At 52.5% G+C, this 26,308-nt stretch overlaps 1 protein-coding gene across 3 annotated transcripts in view; it reads left to right on the forward strand.

Annotated features, from left to right (window-relative positions):
• Positions 1-26,308, forward strand: part of crtc3 (CREB regulated transcription coactivator 3) — an 89,788-nt gene that overhangs the window by 28,481 nt on the left and 34,999 nt on the right. For all 3 annotated transcript variants that reach the window (XM_070864906.1, XM_070864908.1, XM_070864907.1), the window contains exons 3-4: positions 8,934-9,068; positions 23,414-23,475. In XM_070864906.1, the coding sequence (XP_070721007.1) occupies positions 8,934-9,068; positions 23,414-23,475 (197 nt within the window). The remainder of the gene's footprint in view (positions 1-8,933; positions 9,069-23,413; positions 23,476-26,308) is intronic.

Raw genomic sequence — 26,308 nt, forward strand, 5'->3', positions numbered from 1 at the left:
AAAGGCACAGAGTGCCTGCGTGTTATTGCCAAACCTTTATTACTGTACATTAAGGTTGCCAATGCTTTGAATTCACCCCGTTTTATAGCCTCAGCTGGCTCAGCAGTAGTCGTCTTTTTTTCCGAGTGAGAAGGTTGTGGGTTCGAGTCCCAACCGGGGACTGGAGCACGTGATCTGCCACTCCCAGTGCAGTGCTGAGGGAGCGCTGCATTGCCGGAGGTGCCGTCTTTCGGATGAGATGCGAAACCGAGGCCCCTCCCTGTTGGGGTGGATGTTAAAGATCCCGTGGTACTAAGTGGAGCAAGGAGTTCGCCCAGTGCCCTGGCCAAGATTCTTCCCTCAACCAACAGCACCCAAAAAAACAAAGCGGATTCACTGCTGCTTATGGGATCTTGCTGTGTCCAAATAGCTGGATCTTTGCCAGCATAACAACCATGCCTGTTTCTGAGAGATGTGGCATGGTGCAACACAAGCAACTTCTGATGAACTTGACTGGGTGCTTTAATCCCGTTGGCTGTGCTCTCTGGGCCTCTGGTTGTGGGCCCTCCCTGATGCTGCATTATTGGCTCTCGGTGTGGGGCTGGAACCTGCGCAGGGTCTATCCGGCAGCTCGCTCTGCTGAGGGCTTGTCTGCCCGCAACGATCCTGGAAGACAGATTATTGCCGCGCTGATGCCACAGTGCCGAGCCTGCCGCAGAGAAAGCCAGAGGATAGGTAGCTGGCAGCTCTTTGTGAGCAGGGAGCTGGCAGTGATGCAGCAAGGAGCCAGGATCTTGATGTCCAGCATTGGAAGAACTGAGTTACTCGAAAAGGCTGGAGAAAGGTAGGCTCCTTAGTGCTAAAGTGGCGGGGCATATAATGCAAATTGTAACAATAGATAAACGTGAAAGGAAAGACCTGCATTTGTAGAGCGCCTTTCAACAACAACAACTTGATAGCATCTGAAACATCCCAAGGTGCTTCACAGGTGTATTATGAGATTTAAAAATTTGACATCAAGTAGAAATTCGTGCAGGTGACCAAAAGCTTGGTCAAAGAGGCAGGTTTTAAAGAGACAGGGAGGGGCGAGGCCGTGGAGGGATTTGTAAACGAGGAGAATTTTGAAATCGAGGCGTTGCTTAACCGAGAGTTAGTGTGGGGCAGCGAACACAGGGGGCAATGGATGAGCGGGACTTGGTGCGAGTTAGGACACGGGTCAGCGAACACAGGGGGCAATGGATGAGCGGGACTAGGTGCGAGTTAGGACACTGGGCACAGGGGGTGATGGGTGAGCGGGATTTGGTGCGAGTTAGGACACGGGGCAGTGAGCACAGTGGGTGATGGGTGAGCGGGACTGGGTGCGAGTTAGGACACGGGTCAGTGAGCACAGGGGGTGATGGGTGAGCGGGACTTGGTGCGAGTTAGGACACGGGTCAGTGAGCACAGGGGGTGAGCGGGACTCGGTGCGAGTTAAGACACGGGGCAGTGAGCACAGTGGGTGATGGGTGAGCGGGACTGGGTGCGAGTTAGGACACGGGTCAGCGAGCACAGGGGGTGATGGGTGAGTGGGACTCAGTGCGAGTTAGGACACAGGGCAGTGAGCACAGAGGGTGATGGGTGAGTGGGACTCGGTGCGAGTTAGGACACGGGGCAGTGAGCACGGGGTGATGGGTGAGCGGGACTGGGTGCGAGTTAGGACACGGATCAGCGAGCACAGGGGGTGATGGGTGAGTGGGACTCGGTGCGAGTTAGGACACGGGGCAGTGAGCACGGGGTGATGGGTGAGCGGGACTGGGTGCGAGTTAGGACACGGATCAGCGAGCACAGGGGGTGATGGGTGAGTGGGACTCGGTGCGAGTTAGGACACGGGTCAGTGAGCACAGGGGGTGATGGGTGAGTGGGACTCGGTACGAGTTAGGACATGGGTCAGTGAGCACAGGGGGTGATGGGTGAGTGGGACTCGGTGCGAGTTAGGACACAGGGCAGTGAGCACAGAGGGTGATGGGTGAGTGGGACTCGGTGCGAGTTAGGACATGGGTCAGTGAGCACAGTGGGTGAGCGGGACTCGGTGCGGGTTAGGACACGGGGCAGCCGAGTTTTGGATCACCTCGATTTTGCGCGGGGTAGAATGTGGGAGGCCGGCCGTAAGCTGTACTGCCTCCTGTGGCCAGCCACCTCCAGAGCACGACACATTCATGTTTGTGTACGCTCCGTACAATGTAAAAGCCTGTGAGCGGCCTGCGCAGGACCGGCAGACAATCTCGGCACGTTCCGAACCCACTTTACAACCAATCAAGCACTTTTTTTTTGAAGTGTAGTCACTATTGCAATGTAGAGAACACGGCAGCCAATTTGCGCACAGCAAGCTCCCACAAACAGCAGTTGGTTGTGGGATAAATATTGGCCCAGGACACTGGAGAGAACTCCCCATCTCTTTTTTGAAATAGTGGCCATGGGATCTTTTCTGTCCACCTGAGGGGCCTCGGTTTAACATCTCATCCGAAAGATGGCACCTCCAACAGTGCAGCGCTCCCTCAGCACTGGTAGGGAGCGCCGGCCTAGATTATGCGCTCTGGGGTGGGGCTTGAATCCACGACCTTCGAACGGCGAGAGTGCTGCCCAGTGAGCAAGGACTGACACTGGAACCCCTCTGTCCCATTATCCTGTTGTCACGGTTTAACATGAGGTCGTACTGTAACTGTACCTTGTTGGATACTGTTTCCGATCGTGCGTATCTCCGTGATACTCTCCCATGTGTCCTTCCTGATCTGCTTGTGCAAAAAAACCGTGGTATTGTGCAAGCTGTTACTGGCTGATCCGCTGTGACATGTACCAGCTTGGGTCCAGTGACTCCCTGTCACTTTTAACCCCTCTTAATGTTGCGCAAGGAGTGAAGCCACAAAACAGAAGAAGCAGTGGATTTGCTGCTTATTATCTTCCACGATTGCAATTCGGACTGAGTACCCGAGTGGCTTTTAATCTCATCTGCTCATAAAATAAAAAACGAAGAAATGTATCTTTTTTGTTAACATTTTGTGTTGTGTGGGCTCAAGCTCCACTCCAGACACCTGAGTATATAATCCAGACTGGCACTCCAGTGCAGTACTGAGGGAGTGCTGAACTGTCCGAGGTGCCGTCTTTCGTTAAACTGCCCTCTCAGCTGGGTGTAAAAGGTCTCAGGGCGCTGTTTGAGAAGCAGCACGAGAGTTCTCTGCTGCCCAACATTCATCATCATCGTAGGCAGTCCCTCGAGGCGAGAATAACTTGCTTCCACGCCAAAAAAGGATAAGTTCACAGGTGTTCCAATGAAGGACCTAATATTCCAGATCCTGAACTACATCCTGAAGGGTGGAAGATGCCTGTGGGTGGATTTGTTTAACGTGGGGTGGCCGTTGCACACCAGCCACCACACGGGTTTGACAGAGCGAGGTCTTGGTCCAGTGGCAAGGATTAACCAGGACGACTGGAGACCTGCTCTGCTGCACGGACCTAGTGAGTACACATATCGCAGTGTGGGCTGGGCCCGTGCTGCCCCTGGGCCCCTGGCCCCGAACTCTCGCCTCCCCCTGGGCCCCGATCACATCCCTCCACAGTCACTCGCCGCTCCTGCTGTACCTGCCCACGCTCCAATCACCGACCTGGTCCTTGATGACGTCACTCTTCTCTGGCTTCACAGCTCGTGCTGCTCCTTCAGATTGTATGCCCCCCACGCTCCTTTTATGGCCCCGACTGCCGCCTGAGGGATAGGCCACGAGTCCTGTCCGTGAGTCACAAGCAAGCCCACTGCTTCCAGAGATCGTGATGCCCAGCACCACCTCCAGAGTCACCTTGTCGGTGATGCTCTTGCCGGCGTCGTGATGTTTGCCACTCCACAGTTGGATTGAGGGCCAGCGGAGCAGCTTTTTAATCCTGGTGGTGATGGTGGGAGTTCCAAGCTCGGCCAAGGTTCCTGCAGCCCCGGGTCCCAGCCTCCAGGCTCCCTCCCTCCCTCCCTCCCGGACCTGGGCTCCGGGGACCACCCCCACAGCCCTGGCCGCTTGCCCCGCTCACTGGGGACCACAGCCCTGCACCACTGGCATCTCCTGCTCCACACCAGCTCTGACTGGGGGAGGCAACAGGACACACACACACTCCCACACCCCCACACACACCCCCACACACACCCCCACACACACCCCCACACACACACACCCCCACACACACCCCCACACACACTCCCCCACCCCCACACACACTCCCCCACCCCCACACACACACCCACACAACCCCACACACACCCCCCACACACACCCCCCCCACACACCCCCCCCACACACCCCCCCCACACACCCCCCCCACACACCCACCCCCACACACACCCCCCCACACCCCCCCACACCCCCCCACACCCACACACACCCCCACACACACACCCCCCACACACCCCCCCCCACACACACCCCCCCACACCCCCCCCCCCCACACCCCCCCCCACACCCCCCCCACACCCCCCCCCACACACCCCCCCCCCCACACACCCCCCCCCACACACCCCCCCCCACACACCCCCCCCCACACACCCCCCCCCACACACCCCCCCCCACACACCCCCCCCCACACACACACCCCCACACACCCCCCCCCACACACACCCCCCCACACACCCCCCCCCACACACCCCCCCCCACACACACCCCCCCACACACACACCCCCACACACACCCCCCCACACACACACCCCCACACACACCCCCCCACACACACCCCCCCACACACACCCCCCCACACACACCCCCCCACACACACCCCCCCACACACACCCCCCCACACACACCCCCCCACACACACCCCCCCACACACACCCCCCCACACACACCCCCCCACACACACCCCCCCACACACACCCCCCCACACACACCCCCCCACACACACCCCCCCACACACACCCCCCCACACACACCCCCCCACACACACCCCCCCACACACACCCCCCCACACACACCCCCCCACACACACCCCCCCACACACACCCCCCCACACACACCCCCCCACACACACCCCCCCACACACACCCCCCCACACACACCCCCCCACACACACCCCCCCACACACACCCCCCCACACACACCCCCCCACACACACCCCCCCACACACACCCCCACACACACACCCACACACACACCCACACACACGCAACCCCACACACACGCACCCCCCCACACGCCCCCCCACGCGCGCCCCCACACACACACCCACACACACACCCCCAACACACACCCCCACTCTCTCTCACCCCACCCCAACATTATTCCCTCAAAAAGTATCATTACAAACCAGATTGTCTGGTCATTATCGCCTTGCTGTTTGATGCACAGAATCTGGCTGCCACGTGTTCTACATTACAAAGCAGCGTTTTGTCAGGGAGTCTTTTGTATTGTGGCATCGAGACAATGGCGCACTTCAATGTTGCAGCTCGAATTTCAGGTAATTGCTCCAAGCACATTGTCTGTAGTTCAAGAGCCCATTCAGCTTTACGCGATCTCTGCCCAGTGGGAGGAGCTGGCGGTGGAAGGTGTGATTGCCCCAGGCTCCGTCTAAAGTTGCTGCTGTGAGGTGTACACATGTTTCCGAGTTGTCACTTGCGACAACTTTAGATTTGCATCTCATCTGTTGTGGGTCACGGGAGAACACTGGGCATGTGCCGGGCACACACAGTGCTGCATTGTGTGCGCTCGACGGTTTTTAGAAAGAAAGAAGAGGCTTGCATTTATCATCATCATAGGCAGTCCCTCGGAATCGAGGAAGACTTGCTTCTACTCCTGAAGTGAGTTCTTTGGTGGCTGAACATTCCAATACGAGAGCCGCAGACCCTGTCACAGGTGGGACAGATAGTCGTTGAGGGTAAGGGTGGGTGGGACAGGTTTGCCGCACGCTCCTTCCGCTGCCTGCGCTTGATTTCTGCATCCTCTCGACGACGAGACTCGAGGTGCTCAGCGCCCTCCCGGATGCACTTCCTCCACTTAGGGCAGTCTTGGGCCAGGGACTCCCAGGTGTCAGTGGGGATGTTGCACTTTATCAGGGAGGCTTTGAGGGTGACCTTATAGCGTTTCTGCTGCCCACCTTTGGCTCGATTGCTGTGAAGGAGCTCCGAGTAGAGCCTGCCCAGTGGAGCTGATCGAGTGTGGTCAGTGCTTCAATGCTGGGGATGTTAGCCTGAGTGAGGATGCTGATGTTTGTGCGCCTGTCCTCCCAGGAGATTTGTAGGATCTTGCGGAGACACCGTTGGTGACATTTCTCCAGCAACTTGAAATGTCTACTGTACATGGTCCATGTCTCTGAGCCATACAGGAGGGCGGGTTTTACTACAGCCCTGTAGACCATGAGCTTGGTGGCAGTTTTGAGGGCCTGGTCTTCAAACACTCTTTTCCTCAGGTGGCCGAAGGCTGCACTGGAGGCGGTGTTGGATCTCGTCTTCGATGCCTGCTCTTGTTGATAGGGTTCCGAGATATAGCCCCTTTCACAACCACCATCATAGTCAGTCCCTCGAAACATAGAAACATAGCAAATAGGTGCAGGAGTAGGCCATTTTGCATTTCAAGCCTGCACCACCATTCAATATGTTCATGGCTGATCATGCAACTTCAGTACCCCATTCCTGCTTTCTCTCCATACCCCTTGCTCCCTTTAGCCATAAGGGCCACATCTAACTCCCTTTTGAATATATCTAACGAACTGGCCTCAACAACTTTCTGCGGTAGAGAATTCCACAGGTTCACAATTCTCTGAGTGAAGAAGTTTCTCCTCATCTCGGTCCTAAATGGCTTACCCCTTATCCTTAGACTGTGACCCCGGTTCTGGACTTACCCAACATCGGGAACATTCTTCCTGCATCTAACCTGTCCAATCCTGTCAGAATTTTAATGTTTCTATGAGATCTCCTCTCATCCTTCTAAATTCCGGTGAATATAAGCCCAGTCGATCCAGTCTTTCTTCATATGTCAGTCCTGCCATCCCGGGAATCAGTCTGGTGAACCTTCGCTGCACTCACTCAATAGCAAGAATGTCCTTCCTCAGATTAGGAGACCAAAACTGAACACAATACTCAAGGTGTGGTCTCACCAAGTCCCTGTACAACTGCAGTAAGACCTCCCTGCTCCTGTATTCAAATCCCCTAGCTATGAAGGCCAACATACCATTTGCCGCCTTCACCGCCTGCTGTACCCGCATGCCAACTTTCAACGACTGATGTACCATGACACCCAGGTCTCGTTGCAACGAGGATGACTTGCTTCCACGCCAAAAAGGGGCGAGTTCACAGGTGTTTCAATGAAGGACCTAATATTTGAGGTCCTGAACTACATCCTGAAGGGTGGAAGATGCCTGTGCGTGGATTTTTTTAACGTGGGGTGGCCGTTGCACACCAGCCACCACACGGGCTTGACAGAGCGAGGTCTTGGTCCAGTGGCAAGGATTACCCAAGACAACTGGAGACCAGCTCTGCTGCACGGACCTAGTGCTCACATATCGCAGTGTGGGCTGGGCCCGTGCTGCCCCTGGGCCCTCGCCTCTCCTGGGCCCCCATCACGTCCCTCTACAATCTCTCGCCGCTCCTTTGCCCCGACCTCGCCGCTCCTGCTGTACCTGCCCGCGCTCCAATCACCGACCTGGATCTTGGTGACATCCCTCTTCGCTGCCGTCGCCCTCCTGCACCAGCTCGCGCTGTACCTTGCCGTGTTACATCGCCGTGCTGTCCACGGGTCGCCGCTCTTTTGATGACCCCGACCTGCCGCTGATTGTCTCTTTTCACAACCACCGGATGTCTCAAAGCGCTTTACAGTGCAGCGCATGTGCGCGCTGACACCACGGAGGGGATTCACGCTGTGATGTCGGGCCTCGCGCTGATCCAGCTCGGCGCACTTAGTGTCCTCGGGTTCAGGGAGCTGGCAGGAGGTGTGGAGACTCGCAAGGCCTGCACTGCAATTGGGCTTACAGAGCCTAGTGTCATCAGCTGAGGGAGTCCCTCAATTGGCAGCCTGTGGTATCAACAGGATTGAAAAGTGTCTCACTGTTCCCATCAATGTTGGGTGTGCATGAAACCTTCACACTGCATCCACTGAAACGTGTTTTTTTTCATTTGTTCCGGGGATGTGGGCGTCGCTGGCCAGGCCGGTATTTATTGCCCATCCCTAACTGCCTCTTGAGAAGGTGGTGGTGAGCCGCCTTCTTGAACCGCTGCAGTCCGTGTGGTGAAGGTGCTCCCACAGTGCTGTTAGGGAGGGAGTTCCTGGATTGTGACCCAGCGACGATGAAGGAACGGCTGATATATTTCCCAGTCAGGATGGTGTGTGACTGGGAGGGGAACGTGGAGGTGGTGGTGTTCCCATGCGCCTGCTGCCCTTGTCCTTCTAGGTGGTAGAGGTCGCGGGTTTGGGAGGTGCTGCCGAAGAAAATGTGAAAAAACACTCAACAGCTTGAGTTTATATAGCGCCTTTAACGTAGTAAAATGTTCGAAGGCGCTTCACAGGAAATTAATTGCAACAATCTGATACTGAGCCACACAAGGAGATATTGGGGCAGATGACCACAAGCTTGGTCAAAGAGGCAAGATTTAAGGAGCGACTTAAAGGAGGAGTGAGAGGTTCAGGGAGGGAATTCCAGAGCTTGGGGCCCAGGCAACAAAAGGCACGGCCGCCAATGGTGGAGCGATGGAAACCGGGGATGCTCAAAAGGGTAGAATTGGAGGAGCGCCGACATCTCGGGGGGTGGGGGGGAGGAGGGGGTGCTGGAGGAGATTGCAGAGATAGAGAGGGGTGAGGCCCTGCCTCCCCCGCCCCTCCCCCTCTCCCCCCTCCCCCCTCCGGTTGATGGTATTTCCCCTCAATGGGGCTTGGGGCGATTGGTGGTGACCCATTGACCGAACAGTGTTGAGTGGTGGGCAGTATTTTAAAATTGCTTTTTCTCTCTCCCCACTGCAGACGTCGTTCCATCCCACTGTGGATTCTGTACGAGGAACACGGCACCACGGTTTGGTGGAGAGGGTTCACAGAGAGCGAAGTCACATGATGTCACCCCATCGCCGCCAATCCCCAGTGGATAAACACGGCCGACCGATATCCTTCGACACTTGCATTACACTATGAAGACCATGGTACATAATGTTTCACTTGGAATTCAAGGGAGAGTAATGTTAGGTCTGTGAAACTTTATTATGTTGCCTTCAGCTATAGAAAACGCCTTCATTCAGTGTTCCCTATAAGCTGACAGCCGGCTCACCGGGTTTTAAAGGGGAAAAAAATCACGCATGCGCAGAATTTTGAATGGGTCAAAAGATAAATGGGATGGAACGAACTTTGCCTGCAGTGTGATTATAGGCTGCCTGACCCTGTTTGGGTGGTGTTTGCAGAGAGCACTGTATGACACTGGGGTGAAGTACTCAGGGTTACAGTGCTGTTACTACCAGTGATGACGGTGGGACCAATCTAAGCCTGGAGTCACCTCAACCCCTATTTCTTGAATTACTTTGTGTTCGAGCTCTTCAGTCGTCATGTTATACTGTGCTGTGGGCCTTGGCTCTTCATCGCGGCTTCAAAAAGCAGTTTTTCAGGTAGTTGCCAGCACAGTCCAGTAATCCAGAGAGAGAGGGACCAGGACTACTGCATGTGATTGGACAGTGCATTGTTTGCAATGGTTTGAAAGGCGAAGCAATTGCTTACGAGCAAGATGTGATTGGCGTGCGACAGATTTTGGAGTGTCGGTCCTCCTCACTCTCGCCTCTTGAGTCAGAAGGTTGTGGGATCCTGTCTTGCAATTTCGGCAGTCCAGTACTGAGGGAGTGCCGCATTGTCAGAGGCGCTGTCTTTCAGATAAAGGATTAAGCTGAGGCTGCCTCTTCTGGCTGTGGTGCAGACACTAAAAGATCCTGTAGCACTATTCAAAGAAAAGCAGGGCGTGTTCCTGGCCTTATCGCTTGTGTGTCACTAGGATATTTGAGCATGGAAGCATCACAGCCAAGCCCTGCTCTCACCTGAAGCCCATGCCTTGTAGTTGGAGTCTGTGAGGAGCCTCCAGGCGATGGAATCCTGGGTACTTCCTCCCGCCCATCCCAACCCACACACACCTTTTAATCCCCAGCTAAGATAGTTAACCCGCCGAACAGACCAAAGCTGGAACTGCCTGATCTGCCTGTCTCGGTCCCACACTCGTGTGAAATGTTCCTTCAAATCCACGTCGCCTAGACCTGAAGCAGTGAATTATCACTTTGTTGATCACTTTAGTGTCAGCTGTAGCTCAGTGGGTTGCACTTTCGCCTCCGAGTCAGAAGGTTGTGGGTGTGAGCTGTGAGGAGGATGCTAGGAGGCTGCAGGGTGACTTGAACAGGTTAGGTGAGTGGGCAAATGCATGGCAGATGCAGTATAATGTGGATAAATGTGAGGTTATCCACTTTGGTGGCAAAAACACGAAGGCAGAATATTATCTGAATGGCGGCAGATTAGGAAAAGAGGAAGTGCAACGAGACCTGGGTGTCATGGTACATCAGTCATTGAAAGTGGGCATGCGAGGGGATTTGAGTATAGGAGCAGAGAGGTGTTACTGCAGTTGTACAGGGCCTTGGTGAGGCCCCACCTGGAATATTGTGTTCAGTTTTGGTCTCCTAATCTGAGGAAGGACATTCTTGATATTGAGGGAGTGCAGCGAAGGTTCACCAGACTGATTCCCGGGATGGCAGGACTGACATATGAGGAGAGACTGGATCGACTGGGCCTGTATTCACTGGAATTTAGAAGGATGAGAGGGGATCTCATAGAAACATAAAATTCTGACATGACTGGACAGGTCAGATGCAGGAAGAATGTTCCTGATGTTGGGAAAGTCCAGAACCAGGGGACATAGTCTAAGGATAAGGGGTAAACCATTTAGGACCGAGATGAGGAGAAACTTCTTCACTCAGAGAATTGTGAACCTGTGGAATTCTCTACCATAGAGAGTTGTTGAGGCCAGTTCGTTGGATATATTCAAGAGGGAGTTAGATATGGCCCTTATGGCTAAAGGGATCAAGGGGTATGGAGAGAAAGCGGGAAAGGGGTACTGAGGGAATGATCAGCCATGATCTTATTGAATGATGGTGCAGGCTTGAAGGGCCGAATGGCCTACTCCTGTACCTATTTTCTATGTTTCTATATTTCCAAAGACTTGAGCTCAAAAATATCTAGGCTGACACTCCAGTGCAGTGCTGAGGGAGTGCTGCACTGTCAGAGGGGCCATCTTTCAGATGAGACATTTAACTGAGACATTCTGCTCTCTCAGGTGGATGTAAAAGATTCCCTGGCACCATTTTGAAGAAGAGCAGGGGAGTTCTCCCCGATATCCTGGGCCATTATTTATTCCTCAATCAACATCCATAAAACAGATTATCTGGGCATTATCACATTGCTGTGTGTGGGAGCTTGCTGTGCGCAATTGGTTGCCGCATTTCCCACAATACAACAGTGACTACACTTCAAAGGTACTTCAATGGCTGTGAAGCGCTTTTAAGACGTCCGGTGGTCGTGAAAGGCGCTATATAAATGCAAGTCTTTCTTTTGAAATCCAGAGTAAGGAGGAAGTGAGCATGAAATGGGGAGTTGTGGGTTGACTGCTGTGACCATGGATACTGAAACTCCAGCAGCAATTCCCTGCGTTTTACAATGCAATAACCCTTTATCTCCGAAAGCTGAGATACAGAAGTCACTGAGTGCACATTGGCCTGACCCATAACGGAATCCTTTTAATAGTGGGGAATTCTAACATACTTCAGCTGCCCGGGAGTGGGTGGGATTTCTGACGCTGCGAATTTAATAGAGCTCTACATCATAACAGGTGCAGCAACAAGCTGATAACATTTGAACAAGATTTCTGGAGCTCTGAGCAAATGCATTGCCTCACGCTGTCACGTTCCCTGGTCACACACTAACCCAGAAAACAAGAGCTGCACTTACATATTGCCTTTCATGACCTCAGGATGTCCCTAGACGTTTTACAGAGAAGGTTGAGAGGAGATTTGATGGAGGTTGTTCAAAATCATGAGGGGCCTGGACAGCGTAGATAGAAAGTGTTCCCATTGGCAGAAGGGTCGAGAACCAGAGGACACAGATTTAAGGCGATTGGCAAAAGAATCAAAGGCGACATGAGGAAAAACGTTTTTACGCAGCGAGTGGTTAGGATCTGGAATGCGCTGCCTGAGAGGGTGATGGAGGCAGACTCAATCGTGGCTTTCAAAAGGGAATTGGATAAGTACCTGAAGGAAAGAAATTTGCAGGGCTCCGGGGCAAGGGCGGAGGAGTGGGACTGATCGGCAAGGGCTTGACGGGCTGAATGGCCTTCCGCGCTGTAACCATTCTATGATTCTAAGGGAATTGAGTATTTTGTTGTTAGATGAGGAAGGATGGGAGGGGGCTAGCGTGGAGTATAAACACCGGCCCACGTGGGCTGTCTGGGCCCAATGGCCTGTTTCTGTGCCGTATATTCGATGTAATGCTGCGTCCCAATGGGGTGAAGATGTAAATGATTTATCCCGGGACGGTGCATGTGAAGCAGGATCTGGGCTGTCACAGAGAGAATGCTGACTCAAGCGAAGTACTGGAGGGTGGGGTGGGACAGTGGGGGGGGGGAGAGACGGGGGTGGGGTTGGGGCGGGGGGGGGGTGCAGGGGTGGGTGGGGACGGGGGACGGGATGGGGCAGGGGGTGGGGGATGGGGAGGAGGGGGGGTGGGGCAGCGTGGGATGGGGCGGGGGACGGGATAGCGGGGGTCTGTCTCTCACCAAGCATAAGGCGGCTTCAGTGATGTTGGGACGTGAGTCCATCGTCACTGGGCGTTCCTGTGTCATTGGCTCTGTTCACTGAGCAGGAATTTGACAGGATGTTCCAGTCCATTGCAATTTCACAAACTAAAAACCACCCATGATAAAATCTCATTCAGCGGAGTTGTTGGTTTCACAGATCTGTGAGATTTATCGTGAAGTCAGATCTTTGACCCACGCACACCTACATGCTGTTTCTGTCTTCCTCTCTGACACAGCTCTGCTCCATCAGATAAAGCTCCATGGGCTCAAACAAACTTCCTGCAATTTTTATATTTTGGTCTCCACTCCCTGTTTGACATTTTTTTAAATATATTTTTAAACCTTGTAAAGTTGAGGGGTATTGGTTTAAGGGAATGGAATATCTTCTCCGTGTCAGTCAAACACTCCCAGGGCAGGCACAGCACGGGTTAGATACAGAGTAAAGCTCCCTCTACACTGTCCCATCAAACAATCCCAGAGCAGGTACAGCACGGGGGTCGATACAGAGTAAAGCTCCCTCTACACTGTCCCATCAAACACTCCCAGGGCAGGTACAGGAGGTTAGATACAGAGTAAAGCTCCATCTACACTGTCTCATCAAACACTCCCAGGGCAGGTACAGCAAGGGTTAGATACAGAGTAAAGCTCCCTCTACACTGTCTCATCAAACACTCCCAGGGCCGGTGCAGGGGGTTAGATACAGAGTAAAGCTCCCTCTACACTGTCCCATCAAACACTCCCAGGGCAGGTAAAGGGGGTTAGATACAGAGTAAAGCTCCCTCTACTCTGTCCCATCAAACACTCCCAGGGCAGGTACAGGGGGTTAGATACAGAGTAAAGCTCCCTCTACGCTGTCTCATCAAACACTCCCAGGGCAGGTACAGGGGGTTAGATACAGAGTAAAGCTCCCTCTACACTGTCCCATCAAACACTCCCAGGGTAGGTACAGCACGGGGTTAGATACAGAGTAAAGCTCCCTCTACACTGTCCCATCAAACACTCCCAGGGCAGGTACAGCACGGGGGTAGATACAGAGTAAATTTCCCGAACACTATGCTCAGACCAGATCCTTGCTGCATGAGTCCAATATATTTCCCGAGCGTGGTGTCTGAGTGAGATTGTCAATCTGTGAGCAGTTTTGCACTGTGGATCCTACTCCTTTCTCACAGCTAATTTTTCTCAAGTTTCTGCTCTTTTATAAGCCGTATCATTTATTTACACTAAGCACGCAGGTTACATGTGATCAGAGCAGTTCACAGTCCACCTGGACTTGCTGATCCGTTCCCTCCGTGCTGGGTGTCTCAGGTAGCCCCAAACCCACAGACCCAGCAGCGGGTTCTTCCATTTGACAACTTTTGTGCCACTTGGATTGATATTTTGAAATAAAACCACCACATTTTTCCTTTTATGGCAGGAAGTGTCGAGTGCTGAACATACTTGACGCACTTTGTGAATTAGTCATGTTTTCCAATAAAAAGCACAATGGGCAGCAGGCTGCTCGATTATATTGTGTGTTGCAGCTAAACGTTAACTGCTAGGTGTCAGCCGTTGCTCAGTGACTCGCACCCTCGCCTCCGAGACAGTAAGTTGTGGATTCAAGTCTCCACTTCAGAGACTTGAGCACAAAATCCAGGCTGACACTCCAGTGCAGTGCTGAGGGAGTGCTGCATTGTCGGAGGTGCCGTCTTTCGGATGAGACGTTAAACCGAGGCTCCGTCTGCCCCCTCAGGTGGATGTAAAAGATCCCACGGCACTATTTCGAAGACGAACAGAGGAGTTCTCCCCGGTGTCCTTGGCCAATATTTATCCCTCAATCAACATAACAAAATAAAACACATTATCTGGCCTTTATCACATTGCTGTGTGTGGGAGTTTGCTGTGCATAAATTGGCTGCCGCGTTTCCTCCATTACAACAATGACTACACTTCAAAAGTGCTTCATTGGCTGTGAGGGGCTTTGGGGTGTCATAAGGTCGTGAGAGGCGCTATATAAATGCAATATCTATCTATCTATCTTCCTCTGGAGCTGAGCTTGTTTATTGGTCCTGCATTTAGAACAGTGAGTTGTTATCCAGTCACCAACCTGCACAAGAAGCTGTGTGACTGAATGCTGCAATAAGATTGAGCAAGGCTTCCTGTTCATTCTTTGCTGCTAATACTGCCTGCCTATTCTTAGCACTGCTGCAAGGGTGTGGTCGATGGGCAGCCCACCTTGCGACAGCAAGCGGTGCAGCCATGGGGAGGGGTAATGGAGCCGAGCGCGATCCTTCCCAGACACAATCCCGCAGCCCCATTTTCTGGCAAGGCTGTTACTGGATCGCTACAGAGATTGGTGGTCAGGAATCCTGTTGGAGATTGGGTGGGGGTGGGGGGTCCTGTTGGAGACCGGGGAGGGGGAGGTAGGGACGCGGGGGGGAGGGCGCGGAAGCTTCGATTCACTTCTCTGAACCAGTGGTGCTGCGGACAATCCCAGTTTTTAATCACAGAACTTGGCGCAGGCTAAAATCAAACCAGGATCCTTCCTGATCTGCATGGGCCCCAGTACCGCACTGGGCAGTGCATGTCACAGCTCACAGCGAGCTTGTCTGGTCTTGATTATATACCTGCTCAGGACATTCAACTTTTAGAAATTGGTGCAGTTTTCACTGCAATGACACTCCCACGTGGAGAACTCCCCTGTTGTTCAAAATAGTGCCGGGGATCTTTTGCGTCCAGCGGAGAGAGCAGACGGGGCCTCGGTTTAACGTCTCATCCGAAAGACGGCATCTCCGACAGCGTGGCACTCCCTCAGCACTGCCCCCTCCGACAGTGCGGCACTCCCTCAGCACTGCCCCCTCCGACAGTGCGGCGCTCCCTCAGCACTGCCCCCTCCGACAGTGCGGCGCTCCCTCAGCACTGCCCCTCCGACAGTGCGGGGCTCCCTCAGCACTGCCCCCTCCGACAGTGCGGCGCTCCCTCAGCACTGCCCCTCCGACAGTGCGGCACTCCCTCAGTACTGCCCCTCCGACAGTGCGGCACTCCCTCAGTACTGCCCCTCCGACAGTGCGGCACTCCCTCAGCCCTGCCCCTCCGACAGTGCGGCACTCCCTCAGCACTGCCCCTCCGACAGTGCGGCACTCCCTCAGCACTGCCCCTCCGACAGTGCGGCACTCCCTCAGTACTGCCCCTCCGACAGTGCGGCACTCCCTCAGCACTGCCCCTCCGACAGTGCGGCACTCCCTCAGCACTGCCCCTCCGACAGTGCAGCACTCCCTCAGTATTGCCCCTCCGACATTGCGGCACTCCCTCAGTACTGCCCCTCCAACAGTGCGGCACTCCCTCAGTACTGCCCCTCCGACAGTGCGGCACTCCCCCAGCACTGCCCCCCCCGACAGTGCGGCACTCCCTCAGTACTGCCCCTCCGACAGTGCGGCACTCCCCCAGCACTGCCCCCCCGACAGTGCGGCACTCCCCCAGTACTGCACTGGGAGCATCGGTGATTAAAAAATGTGCTTCGGTGAAGCTCTTTTCCAAAAAAACCTTCTTTTGCTTGCTCTGAGGACATTATTCAGATCTTTTAGTCTGTGCAATGGGAGGAAAGTTTGTTGATATGTGAGCTTTTAGAAGTCAGCTAGTGCACTGGGCTTGCATTCTTGGCGCGTGTAGCACTTGGGGCGATGCAGAGGGCTCTAACTCTGGCCTGGACATCCCATGAGTTAATCCCACCAGGAAAAAAAGACATTTTAACTTGTAAGTGCTTTGTGAGATGGTGTTTAAAGTCTAAATAAGCAGCTTACACGAAGGTTGACACAGTGACTGAACTTGCTTTGTGCTCAAACGCACTCACTCAGCAAAGGAAGTTTCTGTTTTTAAAAATTGCATTTGTTCGTGTGCGTGTGCGACTCTCGCTGGGGTGCAATTCCTGAAGGTGCTGACTCTCCCTGGGGTACAGTCTCTGAAGGTGCTGACTCTCCCTGGGGTACAGTCCCTGAAGGTGCTGACTCTCCCTGGGGTACAGTCCCTGAAGGTGCTGACTCTCCCTGGGGTACAGTCCCTGAAGGTGCTGACTCTCCCTGGGGTACAGTCCCTGAAGGTGCTGACTCTCCCTGGGGTACAGTCCCTGAAGGTGCTGACTCTCCCTGGGGTACAGTCCCTGAAGGTGCTGACTCTCCCTGGGGTACAGTCCCTGAAGGTGCTGACTCTCCCTGGGGTACAGTCCCTGAAGGTGCTGACTCTCCCTGGGGTACAGTCCCTGAAGGTGCTGACTCTCCCTGGGGTACAGTCCTGAAGGTGCTGACTCTCCCTGGGGTACAGTCTCTGAAGGTGCTGACTCTCCCTGGGGTACAGTCCCTGTAGGTGCTGACTCTCCCTGGGGTATAGTCCCTGAAGGTGCTGACTCTCCCTGGGGTACAGTCTCTGAAGGTGCTGACTCTCCCTGGGGTACAGTCTCTGAAGGTGCTGACTCTCCCTGGGGTACAGTCTCTGAAGGTGCTGACTCTCCCTGGGGTACAGTCCCTGAAGGTGCTGACTCTCGCTGGGGTACAGTCCCTGAAGGTGCTGAGTCTCCCTGGGGTACAGTCTCTGAAGGTGCTGACTCTCCCTGGGGTACAGTCCCTGAAGGGGCTGACTCTCCCTGGGGTACAGTCCCTGAAGGTGCTGACTCTCCCTGGGGTACAGTCCCTGAAGGTGCTGACTCTCCCTGGGGTACAGTCCTGAAGGTGCTGACTCTCCCTGGGGTACAGTCTCTGAAGGTGCTGACTCTCCCTGGGGTACAGTCCCTGTAGGTGCTGACTCTCCCTGGGGTACAGTCCCTGAAGGTGCTGACTCTCCCTGGGGTACAGTCTCTGAAGGTGCTGACTCTCCCTGGGGTACAGTCCCTGTAGGTGCTGACTCTCCCTGGGGTACAGTCTCTGAAGGTGCTGACTCTCCCTGGGGTACAGTCCCTGAAGGTGCTGACTCTCCCTGGGGTACAGTCCCTGAAGGTGCTGAGTCTCCCTGGGGTACAGTCTCTGAAGGTGCTGACTCTCCCTGGGGTACAGTCCCTGTAGGTGCTGACTCTCCCTGGGGTACAGTCCCTGAAGGGGCTGACTCTCCCTGGGGTACAGTCCCTGAAGGTGCTGACTCTCCCTGGGGTACAGTCCCTGAAGGTGCTGACTCTCCCTGGGGTACAGTCCCTGAAGGTGCTGATTCTCCCTGGGGTACAGTCCCTGAAGGTGCTGACTCTCCCTGGGGTACAGTCCCTGAAGGGGCTGACTCTCCCTGGGGTACAGTCCCTGAAGGTGCTGACTCTCCCTGGGGTACAGTTCCTGAAGGTGCTGACTCTCCCTGGGATACAGTCCCTGAAGGTGCTGACTCTCCCTGGGGTACAGTCCCTGAAGGTGCTGACTCTCCCTGGGGTACAGTCCCTGAAGGTGCTGACTCTCCCTGGGGTACAGTCCCTGAAGGTGCTGACTCTCCCTGGGGTACAGTCCCTGAAGGTGCTGACTCTCTCTGCCTTCACCCACTCCCCTCGAACCCATTCCATTTTCCCTTGGACCCGCCTGCTCACCCACCACTGTGTTGTTTATTTACGCCTCTTACTATGAGGTATCTAGTGATATCTTCCTGCAGATGTGAAATCCTCTACAACTGCAAGCACTGGTTGTTTTTTGTTTCCTGTTGCAGAATGCAGTATGTTTGTGTAGTTGTCAGGATGGTGTCAACGGCTGGGTTTCTGAGCTTTGCCAATCGAGCCATGTGTGCAGTGTTTTGCTCTCTGACATTTCCCAGATGAAAGGCGCTTCACAGACCTTGCAGCCATGTGATCCTCTTTTCAAAGCCCCTCGGGGAGCGGTGATTAATCCACATTTCCTGTCTTGGTTGCTGTGACATTAATTCATGAATTCCATCTCCTGTTGCCCGAGACTAGGACTAAAGAGCAGACCACGAACGCACTGAGACAGTAACGCGAGAGAAAACGGGCGGATTAAAGATTTCACCATGCCTATATTTCAGTTGGCAAAAGCAAAATGGAGATTTATTGTATCGGATGTTTTAAAATCCTGACCCTGATGTCACATGCACCTCTCAGTTTCACCTTCTGAGGGAGAATACTCCCAAGAGCTGCAGTTCAATTCACTCCAGTGACGCCGTCTAGCATGATTCACATTGTATCCTGTTCAGGGAACAAAATAAAAGGTTTGTCCAACACTTTTACACAAAGACAGATCCCCTCTCCAACCCCAGCACACAACTGTGGAGCAGTCAAATGCTGCACATGGACTAGTGAGGGCCCAGGTTCGATCTCTGGCCTTCACTAAATTCGCTCTTTTTCGTTGGGCATTTCTGGAGGGAAGGATGGCCTATAGGTAACTCCAGACCCACAGCACTGTTGTTCACTCTTAACTGCCCTCTGAAATGGCCCAGCGAGATGCTCGAGGGCAATTTGGGATGGGCAATAAATGCCGGCCTTGCCAGCGACACCCACATCCCTTGAACGAATAATAAATTAAAAACTGAGCCAGTGTGTGAGCCCCCAGCCTGTACTAGTTAGATTGCGGGCTCCCTGCATTTCCTCCATGAGGCCCTCGTGTACTTGTTGGGGCGGGGCATTGAGTGTGAATGTTCATGTGTGAAACATAGAAAATAGGTGCAGGAGTAGGCCATTCGGCCCTTCGAGCCTGCACCACCATTCAATAAGATCATGGCTGATCATTCCCTCAGTACCCCTTTCCTGCTTTCTCTCCATACCCCTTGATCCCCTTAGCCGTAAAGGTCATATCTAACTCCCTTTTGAATATATCCAATGAACTGGCATCAACAACTTTTTGCGGCTGGGAATTCCACAGGTTAACAACTCTCTTAGTGAAGAAGTTTCTCCTCATCTCTGTCCTAAATGGCCTACCCCTTATCCTAAGACTGTGTCCCCTGATTCTGGACTTCCCCAAGATCGGGAACAATTTACCCGCATCTAACCTGTCTCGTCCAGTCAGAATCTTGTATGTTTCTATGAGATTCCCTCTCATCCTTCTAAACTCCAATGTATAAAAGCCCAGTTGATCCAGTCTCTCCTCGTATGTCAGTCTAGCCATCCTGGGAATCAGTCTGGTGAACCTTCGCTGCACTCCCTCAATAGCAAGAACGTCCTTCCTCAGATTAGGAGGCCAAAACTGAACACATTATTCCAGGTGAGGCCTCACCAAGGCCCTGTACAACTGCAGTAACACCTCCCTGCTCCTATACTCAAATCCCTTGGCTATGAAGGCCAACATGCCATTTGCCTTCTTCACCGCCTGCTGTACCTGTATGCCAGCTGTCAATGACTGATGTACCATGACACCCAGGTCTCGTTGCAGCTCCCTTTTTCCTCATCTGCCACCTTTCAGATAATATTCTGTCTTCGTGTTTTTGCCCCCAAAGTGGATAACCTCATTTATCCACATTATACTGCATCTGCCATGCATTTGCCCACTCGCCTAACCTGTCCAAGTCACCCTGCAGCCTCTTAGCATCCTCCTCACAGCTCACACCACCACCCAGTTTAGTGTTATCTGCAAACTTGGAGATATTACATTCAATTCCTTCATCCAAATCATTGATGTATATTGTAAATAGCTGGGGTCCCAGCACTGAGCCCTGCGGCACTCCACTAGTCGCTGCCTGCCATTCTGAAAAGGACCTATTTATCCCGACTCTCTGCTTCCTGTCTGCCAACCAGTTCTCTATCCACGTCAGTGTATTACCCCCAATACCATGTGCTTTGATTTTGCACACCAATCTCTTGTGTGGGACCTTGTCAAAAGCCTTTTGAAAGTCCAAATACACCACATCCACTGGTTCTCCCTTGTCCACTCTACTAGTTACATCCTCAAACAATTCCAGAAGATTTGTCAAGCATGGTTTCCTTTCATAAATCCATGCTGACTTGGACCGATCCTGTCACTGCTTTCCAAATGCGCTGCTATTTCATCCTTAATAATTGATTCCAACATTTTCCCCACTACTGATGTCAGGCTAACCGGTCTATAATTACCCGCTTTCTCTCTCCCTCTTTTTAAAAAGTGGGGTTACATTAGCTACCCTCCAGTCCATAGGAACTGATCCAGAGTCGATAGACTGTTAGAAAATGATCACCAATGCATCCACTATTTCTAGGGCCACTTCCTTAAGTACTCTGGGATGCAGACATCATGCCCCGGGGATTTAATCCCATCAATTTCCATAACACAATTTCCCGCCTAATAAGGATATCCTTCAGTTCCTCCTCCTCACTCGACCCTCGGTCCCCTTGTACTTCCGGAAGGTTATTTGTGTCTTCCTTCGTGAAGACAGAACCAAAGTATTTGTTCAATTGGTCTGCCATTTCTTTGTTCCCCATTATAAATTCACCTAAATCCGACTGCAAGGGACCTTCGTTTGTCTTCACTGATCTTTTTCTCTTCACATATCTATAGAAGCTTTTGCAGTCAGTTTTTATGTTCCCGGCAAGCTTCTTCTCGTACTCTATTTTCCCCCTCCTAATTAACCCTTTGCCCTCCTCTGCTGAATTCTAAATTTCTCCCAGTCCTCAGGTTTGCTGCTTTTTCTGGCCAATTTATATGCCTCTTCCTTGGATTAAACACTATCCGTAATTTCCCTTGTTAGCCGCGGTTGAGCCACCTTCCCCGTTTTACTTTTACTCCAGACAGGGATGTATAGTTGCTGCACGGGTCTGTTGTGTATCTGTAAAGCATGCACTCCCATGTTCCGCCACCAGGGAGCTCATCCCCTGAAGTCCCAAGGGATCCCAGCATCCCTTGGGAGCACTGTATAGAAGCCGGCCCCTAAGGCCTGTTCCTCACTCTGGAGTGTCTTATTAAAGACTGAGGTCACAGTTACTTTGACCTCCCTGTGTGCAGCCTCATCTGTGTTAGGAACACTATAGGGCCGGACTGTGCAGGAAGGTACTGGGTGCTCACCCTCCATGCGCCCAAAAGCCGGACTGTCCGGATCACAGTGGGGTGGCCGGTTGCCCGAGTAAGATCAGTGAGCGATTAATGTTTCTCTGACTTTTAGTTGTAACTTTCAGTTTTCATTTTTTTTCTCCTCCCCTCAAAGGACAGACGCAGTGTGGCAGTTCGGTTTAAATAGATGTAATGCTCAGAAACAGACTCTTGTTTTAAATATTTCTGCCCCTGAGAGAGCTGTAGCCTACACACACACACACAATGTTCCTTCAAGGAGGAGGCTGGGGCAGTTCAGGCCGCGGATTTTTCCATAACTCCTTCCAGTGCCGGCAAAGGTCTGTTGCTGCTGGGGTCGAGGGTCGCACTGTGCACTGTCCAAATAAGGTAACAACTTATCTGCTGCTTCTATAGTTACTGGAATCTGTGATTCTCAATTCGGTTTCTCTGGGGTCACCTCTGTAATAAAGTGGATCATTTCCACACGTGTTTTTGTGCTCAATGAGGTGGCAGGTGCTGGGGAATGGAATGCAGGCTGCTTTCCGGTTCCCAGGTCGATATCGGCTGCAGAGTGAAGCAGCTCCAACTGCCTTGCTTCCATCAGCACCCTGTGCTCCCCCTCCCCCCGGGGCACCCTGCACCCTGCGCCCCCCCCCCCCCGGGGCACCCCCCCCAGCACCCTGCGTGCACCCTGCGCCCCCCCCCCCCGCCCCGGGGCACCCTGCACTCTCCGAGCTCCACTGCGCATTCGTGCTGAATTAGTTTAATGCTATGGGCCCGTGCCCACTGGGAACTGGGCAGAGGCCGGGAATTGTCTGGGATTCCTTCCCTATAACAACAACAACTTGTATTTATATAACGCCTGTATAGTAGTAAAACCTCCCAAGGCACTTCACAGGGGTATTATGGAATTTAAAAAAGTAGAAATTAGCGCAGGTGACCAAACGCTTGGTCAAAGAGGTATGTTTTAAGGAATGTCTTGGAGGAAAGAGAGACGGAGAGGTTTGGGACTTTAATGCCTTGGCAACAGAAGGCACAGCCACCGATGGTGGAGCGTTTATGATCAGGGATGATCAAGATGGCAGAATTAGAGGAGCGTAGACATCTCGGGCGCAGGGGCGGGACCGGTGTAGGGCTGGAGGAGATTAGAGATCGGGAGGGGCGAGGCCGTGGAGAGATTTGAAAATAAGGATGAGAATTTTGAAATCGAGGCGTTGCTGCCCCTCCAACAGTGCGGCGCTCCCTCAGCACTGCCCCTCCGACAGTGCGGCGCTCCCTCAGCACTGCCCCTCCGACAGTGCGGCACTCCCTCAGCACTGCCCCTCCGACAGTGAGGCGCTCCATCAGCACTGCCCCTCCGACAGTGCGGCACTCCCTCAGCACTGCCCCTCCGACAGTGCGGCGCTCCCTCAGTACTGCCCCTCCGACAGTGCGGCGCTCCCTCAGCACTGCACTGGAGCGTAAGGTTAGATATTTGTGCTCAAGTCTCTGGAGTGGGACTCGAACAACCTTCTGACTCTGGCATGGATGCTACCAACTGAACCACAGCTGACTTGTTCGTGAAGGTTTGGTGTCTGCTTCAGTGCATCTCCCCCCACCCCCCCCCCCCCCCCCACACCCTCTATGTTTCAGTGTGTTATATGTGGTTCCTGCAGTGCTGGATGAAATGCATGACGATGTTGAGACTTGTTATGTACAACAATTGTTAAAACTCCACTTCTCCTTAACGTGTGCACCTCGACAGTTCTCCGTACGGATCAGTTTATCTCTCTCCCCCACCCGACACAAGTTGGAGACGGTAAGACAATTTACCTTTCTATGTTTGTTGTGATGTCTTTTGTGTTGGAGATTCTCATTCGTTTCTCCCGCGCTGTAACGAGTTGTTACCCTGCTTAACTTTCACCGACATGTGCCCATTAATTCTGAAAGAGTTTAACTCTGCCATGGTTGGTACAGAAACAACTTACTGCTGGGACCTGGTTTGATGGAACTGAGGCTGGTCTCAGTATGGGAAGGTTAAGGGGAGAATTAATAGAGACGTTCAAAATTATGAATGATTTTGATAGAATAGTTAGGGAGAGACTGTTTACATTGGCTGGGGGAGTGGGGGTAACCAGAGGATGCAGATTTAAAATAATTGGTAAAAATGCCAGGCAGAGGAGATGAGAAATTTGGTTCACACAGCGAGGTGTTGTGATTTGGAAAGCCCTGCCTGAAAGGGCGATGGAAGCAGATTCAACAGTAACATTTGCAGGGTTGTGCGGAAAGAGCAGGGGGAGTGGGATTAATTGGATCGCTCTTGGATGGCACAGGCACGATGGGCCGAATGGCCACCTTCTGTTTCTGTGGAATCGGGTTGATGACGAGTGGTCATTTACTGCGCTGTTTATTCCGTGGGCTGCTCACCATGGCTTCACCTCTTTTCTCGCTCTGACACCGTTCTGTGGCTCGCTATGGCACCTCACCAAACCGGCTGTTCTCCATGTGAGACACGGGGAAGAGTGGGTCGGCTTCAGAATGAGAGGATTAAAAAGCCTGCGGCACAGCCCGAGAAGTGTGAGGCTACCTCCAGATTAAGCCCTTTCACCCTTTGTAGGTTCATCAGCTGTGCAGTGTAACTAACCTGCTATTAAACTACTTGGACCACTGGGTCAAAGAGTTCGCACAAGTTTTTGAAAGTTTTCCACCCACTGGGAGTGGAGTTGCATTGAATAGTTCAATGCTACAAGGATGAAGACAAGCCCAATGTTTGTTTGACCCATACGGTGCAACATCGAACTGTGCATTTCAGTCCTGCCCCTGCTCTTTCCACCAGGTATTTCCTGTTTAATTCGTGGCTGGAATGCAGATTGTAAAACCTGTTTCAAACGCAATCCGACTCGCAGGAAACTGAGCTGCAGAAGGATCCGCCCATTGTGGCAACGGGCCATACCGAGCAAGAGCAAGGTCTCAGACCCATGCTGCCCTCTGAGGGCTCTTCCTCAAGTTGCAAGCAGTGTTTGGGACTTCAGGTGTTAAATTGCTCCTGTAATCTCCAGTTAATGAGGGTTCTGGAATGTCAAGAAAGATTTAAAGATGGGAAAAGGACATTGTGCTCAGTAACAAGTCTCTGTTTTGACAGATTATCTCAGTTTCCCAACATGCCATTTAATCCTTTCATTCGCCTGAAACACACCGAATTGCCCCCTGAACCCACTTAAACTGTCTTGTTCAGTAAGCTTCCCGAAAAATGTATTCCACAACTGGATTACCCTTTGGGTGAATAGTGCCTGATCTCTCTTCGTACTCATTGAAACGTATAAAATACTTAAGGGGCCTGTCAGGGTCGATGCAGGGAGGATGTTTCCCCTAGGTGGAGAGGCTAGAACAAGGGGTCACAACCTCAGAATAAGGGCTCGGCCATTTCGGTTTGAGATGAGGAGAAATGTTTTCACTCACAGGGTGGTGAATCTTTGGAATTCTCTACCCCAGAGAGCTGTGGATGCTCAGTCTCTGAGTATATTCAAGACAGAGATCGATAGATTTTTGGATACAAAGGGAATCGAGGGATATGGGGATCGGGCAAGGGGTTGGAGTTGAGGTAGATCAGCCATGATCTTATTGAATGGCGGAGCAGGCTCAAGGGGTCGAATGGCCGACTCCTATTTCTCATGTTCTTACTCATAACTTCCTTGTTTTGTCCTGATATTTGCACACTTCACTGGGAACAATGTGCCTGGATCCGTTCCTCTCATAATCTGGAAAACTACAATTGGTTCACCTCACCGTCTCCTTTATCCTGAAGTAAACAAACCTGACTTCCTTCGATTTTCCTCATAAAGTAAATTCCTGATGCCCGGAATCGCCCTTGCCGACCGCCGAGAGTTTCTTGTAGTTAGGTGCCTGTCTATTTTAAAATTTGCTTGCCTTCGTTGAAGCATATTCGCCTCCGGATCAGATAATTGTGGGTTTGTAATGGCACTCTGGGATTGGAGCAGGCTGACACTGCACTGAGGGAGTGTAGCATTGTCGGAGGTGCCATTATTCGGAGATGTTAGGCGACGTGTACCGGTTAAAGATCCCGCGGCACTATTCGAGTTCTGTGTCCTGGCCAACATTCCTCTCTCACTATACTGGTCCTTAATCCTATTGCTGCTTGTGGGATCTTGCTCTGTATGAACGCTCATTTTATTTGCGCTTTCCTCTGTAACTACAACCGTTACATCACAGAATAATTGTGCGTCAAGTATGTGTAGGATGTTTCCGAGATGGATAAGGAGTGATATAAATGCAAGCTTGACTCTCAGTTCCTTGCCCCCACATTCTCATGTAAATAGATGGATTTGTTCCGTAAGGAAAAGTTAAATGGATTTAAACTTGGCATTCATCATTTAAAATTTTAAAAATAAAATGTTTTGATGATTGCTCAGTCTGTTTGGCTCAGCCCTGCTTCCGGGTCCGAAGGTTGCAGATCCTCGTACACTACTGTTTAGTTCGGATTGAGTGTTTGGTGGGTGATTGTGATTTAATATTTAACACAGAGGAGAGCTTAATTCCCATAATCCGTCCTGTGTTTCTCCAAGGAGATCCTCTGGGTCCACTGCTACTGTGCAGCAGGGTCGCAGTGTTCCATCCCCGGGCTGTGCTGACTG

Source organism: Pristiophorus japonicus, chromosome 21 (genome assembly GCF_044704955.1).
Source record: "Pristiophorus japonicus isolate sPriJap1 chromosome 21, sPriJap1.hap1, whole genome shotgun sequence".
NCBI lineage: Eukaryota > Metazoa > Chordata > Chondrichthyes > Pristiophoridae > Pristiophorus > Pristiophorus japonicus.